The following is a 6,386-nucleotide window of genomic DNA, read 5'->3' as shown; positions in this document are numbered from 1 at the left end:
GAAAGATGAAATTACCTACCTGGGGTCCATCCTAGAGGCTAATCTCTCCTGTGACAAAATGGCATCCAATGTAATAAAAAAAGTCAACCAACGAACTCGATTCTTGTACCGGATCTCCTCTCTGGTAAACAAGAACACCCTGAAGACTCTGGCAGGAGCACTCATTCAGGGGTACTACGACTATGCTTGCACCTCATGGTACCAAAGCACCTCAAAGGCGCTAAAAACAAAATTACAAACATCTCAAAACAAACTGGTCAGACTACTGCTTGACCTTACTCCTAGAACCCACCTCACCCCTGCCCACTTCGACAACCTAGGATGGCTTAGAGTAGACGACAGAGTACAACAACTTGCAATGGGCCTGGTCTACAAGATACACTACACGACCAAGGTACCCATGTACAAAATACTTCCCAAAGGTCAGTGAATACCACGATCACAACACCAGAGGGAGCTCCACAAATCATGTTAAACCCAGATTCGGCTCAAATAAGGGACTAAACACGTTTCGCAATTATGCCACATCAATGTGGAACGCCCTACCCAAAGCTGTAAAGGAATGTGGATCACTACCCACTTTCAAAACCTCTCTCAAGGGACACCTACGGGAGACTGCAATTCAACACTGGCCCCTGTAAATATCCTAACCCAATCATTCCAACCCCCTCCAATGTACAGTCATTTACCTAGTATGGTTTTGTCAATAGTTCAATGTACAATTGTGTTTGTTTGTACAGTGTCTCCTCCCCCCCCCCCTCAATGTACAGTGTTACTTGTTTATACAGTGTGCCCCCCGCCCCCCCCCCCCCCCCCCCCAACCACCTCCAATGTAAATTACCCAGTATGGTTGTCAATATCCCAATGTACCCAACCCCCCCCACCCAACCTCCTCCAATGTACAGTTTCTACGTCAAATGTATATACTCCCTTTTCTTGACTCCTTCTGTATCACAAACAGTACTGTATTTGCAAATCTGGTATGTCATAAATGTATAGATGTAGCAGTACTGACTATCTGTATGTCATGTATGTCATATATGTCTATATGAATTGAAAATGGGGGACCCTGATGGAAACAAGACAAACGTCTTTCTCAGGTCTGCATCCCCTTAACAATTGTATGTATTGAGCCGTACTGTATTGTACCCATTCTGCAATCTGTTAAATAAAGTTTTCATTCATTCATTCATTATCACGGAACACACTCCAGTCTGTGCATTCAAGTGCAGCCTGTGTCTCCTCTGACGCCACAGTCCAACGCTTAACCTCTCTTGATGTAAACAAGATGAAAGTCTTTCTCTGGTCTGCATCCCCTTAACAATTGTGTGTATTGAGCTGTACTGTATTGTACTCATTCTGTAATCTGTTAATAAAGTTTTCAATCAATCAATCAATCAAACCGCCTATTTATCAGTCAAATGACGTGCTCCAGCTGCAAATGTGTCAACCAGGGGGAGCCCTGGCCCCACACCGCCTCTGGTAATAAGAGGAGGGCCTGCTGATCACACAGAAGCAGCCGCGTTATTTTTTTTTGTAGCCGCAGTTTGTGGAGACGCTCTCTGATTGGCCACTGATGTTTCTGGTCATGTGACATGTGCGCCCAATCGTGTGACGCCTGTTTCTTTCACCGGTTAAGCTTAGGCACTCTTTCGAAGTTGGTTAAAGGATAACTCCACTTTTTTTTTAAATTAGCTTATTTAACATCTTCCCTGGAGTTAGACAAGAAGATGCATACCTTTTTTGTCTCTGTGCGTGCATTTTAACTTTGGGAATAGACGCTCCGTTAGCATAGCTTAGCTTCATCACTGGAAGTGGGGGAGGACAGTAGCCTTACAGTGCCTTACAGTGTATTGCAAGGTCTGACATTGACCAAACTTGATATGCATGACCTTGGTGGGCTCTAGGTCAACTCCTGAAAAGGGGGTCAATGTCAGACTTTGCAATCAAAAGTTAGGGGGCTAATAACCCTTGCCATAATTTCAGTGCGCCCCTAACTTTTGATTGCAAGGTCTGACATTGACCCCCTTTTCAGGAGTTGACCTAGAGCCCACCAAGGTCATGCATATCAAGTTTGGTCAATGTCAGACCTTGCAATACACTGTAAGGCACTGTAAGGCTACTGTCCTCCCCCACTTCCAGTGATGAAGCTAAGCTATGCTAACGGAGCGTCTATTCCCAAAGCTAAAATGCACGCACAGAGACAAAAAAGGTATGCATCTTCTTGTCTAACTCCAGGGAAGATGTTAAATAAGCTAATTTAAAAAAAAAAGTGGAGTTATCCTTTAAGGTTAGAGTTTGTTTTAGAGCAGGGCGATAGAACAGAAGCCCTGTTTCCAAACTCTAACCTTAACCAACTTCGAAAGAGTCGCCTAAGGCTTCTAAGCTTAACCAGTGATAAACTAGGCGTTAGGTAGTTTGCATGCTGTTCGAGGCGGAAATGGGCAAAGACATAGGCGTCACGCGATTGGGCGCACATGTCACATGACCAGAAACGTCAGTGGCCAATCAGAGAGCGTCTCCGCAAACTGCGGCTATGAAAAAAAATAACACGAAGCAGCCAGCATGCCAAATTGCCAACCTCAACAAAAGGCTAGACCAAGGAGGTAGGCTACTGTAACCCCAGTTACCAGTTAGTAGGACTGGGATACTATTATTCACGTGACTTTAGGCATCATGAAGAGAGAGCTGAAAAAACATGCAAGTCAACATATAGACTGAGATCATTTATGGACTAATTGTATTGCCTATATTTATGTCTTTCTACTATTAACCTGCTCATACCTGTACCTCCTCTCCCCCCTTCCCCATGCTTGTATATCCAAGGAATATCTTATCTTATCTTATCTCAAAGCAAGACACAAGAGGCCATCACTAACTAAAGTGCCTGTCAATAGAAATCTCACAACGAATCTCATCTCTCTTTTAGATTAAGATTAGGTACGGATAGTAAAATAGATTAGCAATTGTTAGCAATGCTAGTTGCAAATCAGTGGAGTGGGGTTCCATATCTTTGCAATCTCATGCAACACCATTCCAAACCGTTTCCTAATTGTTTTACAACATAGCTGATGAGACAGTTAACGCTGATAGTTGCTGCTAGCAGGCCTACAAACTGACGAGACCGTCAACGCTGATAGTTGCTGCTAGCAGGCCTACAAACTGACGAGACACAGCTGATATGCTGCTAACAGGTCTACAAACTGATGAGACATAGCTGATAGCTGCTAGCAGGTCTACAAATTGACGAGACACAGCTGATATGCTGCTAGCAGGCCTACAAGCTGACGAGACAGTTTGCTGATAGTTGCTGCTACATTTACATTGAGTCATTTAGCTGACGCTTTTATCCAAAGCGATTTACAAGTTTTGTACAACAAGACAGCAGGAAGGGTACAACTCTATCAGCTGAGTAACAATGCTGCTACCAACTGACGAGACAGTTAACGCTGATAGTTGCTGCTAGCAGGCCTACAAACTGATGAGACAGTTAACTTAACGCTGATAGCTGCTAATGCTAGCAATCATATCATAAGACCTGGAATAGGCCTACTCAACCATCGTAATGTAATCTGATTATTTTCCGTTTATTTTGGATTATGTTACCTCCCAAATCCAAATAAAATGTTGTTAATCTGTTATTAACATCTATTAGCATTATTTGCTTAAGTATAAATGTATGTTTGGGTCTAAAATTATATGCATTTTCCCCTTCAAACATATTCAATGCAAGTATTGCCACAAGTAATCACCTGCAGTGTTTTTGTTCTCTTCAAATATATCTATGAGCAGATTACTGTGTTTTTACAGTTCCTGTAATATATTATTCTAATTACCTTTTATTCCCTCTGTAATCAAATTACTGTAATACCATTACCTGTAACGTTAATCTGTACCATATCTCTCCCAATCCTGCTCTTAGCCCAATGCTGTGTCTCTCAGGAGGGATCATGTACCTGGCTAAGTCAGAAGACAAGGCCGACCTTTGTCTGGCTTTACCTCGCATGGAGATCTCATTCAGAGGGTGATTCAGCAGCCCATGCCCCCCGCCCCCCAAGGTTATGTGTCATAGATACACCATACCCTGACATGTCATAGATACACCGGGGTCTCTTTCACAACACAAAATAGGAAAACATGTTAAAGGTACACAGATACATTAACAACCACTGTGGATTTCTGACTTCATGGGGAAAATAAAATGTCAACACTAAAAATGTATGAGTCTCTCTATACAATCCTTCTGTCACAAATGCTTGTTTATGAAGAATACGAAAGTGTTAAAACATTTTGAGAACATCTTTTTTTCCCCACAGCATGCTCCCTTTTGACACCAGCTACCTTCTATGACAGCATCCCCCCAAATACAAGTATGATTTGAAGGTAAACACGATGCCACCTTAAACTGACTCCACCTTCAGTCTTCTAAGCAATATAAAGAGGAAAGAAACGGTTGCTCCCTCTCTCTCCTTCTCTCACACTAAAGCCTTATCTGGGACTTTGAGCCAGCGAGATCCGATATCGCCTTCATCCTAAGAGGGCTGAGCCAGCAGACACAGAGGGCCTTCTATCGCCACCCCACCCCCCACCCCCCTGGTGCCCAGGGAGAGAGAGCCCTCGTCCAGCCCCTCTAGCTCCAGTCCCATCTCCATCTCCTGCCACTGGCTGCAGCCTCCAGCGATGTACTCAGCCGGCCTGGAGATCCTGGGTATGATCCTGGCGGTGGCTGGCTGGCTGGGGGTGATGGTAGCCTGCGGCCTGCCCATGTGGCGGGTGGCCGCCTACATCGGCCAGAACATCGTCATCTCTCAGGTGATCTGGGAGGGTCTGTGGATGAACTGCTCAGTGCAGAGCACGGGTCAGATGCACTGCAAGGTGCACGACTCCATGCTCGGGCTGCCGGTGGACCTGCAGGCGGCCCGCGCCCTGGTCATCGTCTCCATGGTGCTGTGCGTCGTGGGCATCGGCCTGTCGGTGGCTGGGGCCAAGTGCACCAACTGCAGCCCGGACGTGGGCAGCAAGCCTCGCATCGCGGTGGTGGCCGGAGTGACTTTTCTGGTGGCGGGGCTGTTGCTGTTGGTGGCCGTGTCCTGGACGGCCCACGCCATCATCCTGGACTTCTACGACCCGCTTCTGGAGGATACAGGGAAGAGGGAGTTCGGGAACTCGCTGTACTTCGGCTGGGCTGCGTCCTGCCTGCTGATCCTAGGGGGGGCTCTGCTCTGCTGCTCCTGCCCCCCCAGGACAGCCGCAGTGCCGAGCAGGGGAAGCTCCTCCGCGCCCCCCAGGGCTGCAGCCTATTCAGCCATCAAGACCATGTCAGTCAATGGATACACGAGAAAGGACTATGTGTGAACATGTGATATGTGAGTTCCGGAGAGTTAACCAGTGTTAGCAACCCATGACGATTCTGCGGTAGATAAGGGGTGGAGTGGAGGTTTGATGGACATTCAAACAACAACCTGGGGCTGGATGTTAAATTAATATCAGCATGGGGGAGGGGGGAGAGGATACAGGTATGAGCAGGGTAATAGTAGAAAGACATAAATATAGGCAATACAATTTGTCCTTAAATTATCTCAGTCCATACTTTGACTTGCATGTTTTTTCAGCTCTCTCTTCATGATGTCTAATGTCAACATGATTTTCTGTAGTGCATGAAATCAGTATTGACAGGTTTGAATTGGTTTGTATTTGATTTTTAAAGAGGAATAGTCTTTACTCAATGAAGACAATCAACAGATTGTTGTATTTGTGATTGAGGCATTTCTGCAAGATTTTGAATAAAGCAATACAAAAGACTCTTCTTTAACCTTTATTAAGTTTGTTTCCTGACCTTTTGCGTTTTACAAATGTCATGCCTGGATAGTGACTAATCAGTTTACATTATGATGTCAGTAGATTTTGTGGTACAGCGGTTATTTTATTGCAACAAACAATAAATTTAGACATAAATGAATAAGCCATTGTATGGGAGACCCGTACAACAATGATCTCACCACAAGAAAGCTTACTTTCAGTATGTGGACAGAACTGGGTTAATCAACAACTGAACATTAAGACAGGAAATGCCATTGTAGGCTCTTGAGGGTCTCGAGAAAAGGGTGAAAGTGGTCAGGAATGCCTGCTGTTCAGACCAGTACCTACACAAAGTGAGGGTTTTGATTTCAATGCAAATATGAGCAGCAACAATGACTGGCTTGTTTCCGAGGCTGCCTTCTGCTTCACTCTAATTGTGTCCTCTAGTCCATTTGAGAGGGTGAAACCGAGTCACAGATAAAGGCTCCCCCCATCTCTGAGGGGAAGTAACCGCACACCATAATAACAGAGTCCACTGCTTCCACAAAAGACACCATTGATCAGCTGGCTTTGAAACTGTGTTTACA

The 6,386-nt window shown here is 45.1% G+C and overlaps 1 protein-coding gene across 1 annotated transcript; it reads left to right on the top strand.

Annotated features, from left to right (window-relative positions):
* Nucleotides 1–4,680: 4,680 nt before the first annotated feature.
* LOC311248487 (claudin-4-like) lies at nt 4,681–5,355 on the top strand (the record flags this gene model as incomplete). Its single annotated transcript, XM_084339359.1, has 1 exon — nt 4,681–5,355. One exon carries the CDS (start codon nt 4,681–4,683, stop codon nt 5,353–5,355), a length of 675 nt encoding a protein of 224 aa, XP_084195485.1.
* Between the last annotated feature and the right edge of the window lie 1,031 nt (nt 5,356–6,386).

The sequence above is a fragment of the Notolepis coatsorum genome (genome assembly GCF_963971535.1).
Source record: "Notolepis coatsorum genome assembly, contig: SCAFFOLD_713, whole genome shotgun sequence".
Classification (NCBI taxonomy): Eukaryota; Metazoa; Chordata; class Actinopteri; order Aulopiformes; family Paralepididae; genus Notolepis; species Notolepis coatsorum.
The sequence above is the reverse complement of the archived record's forward strand: the minus strand, read 5'-3'. Positions and strand labels throughout refer to the sequence as shown.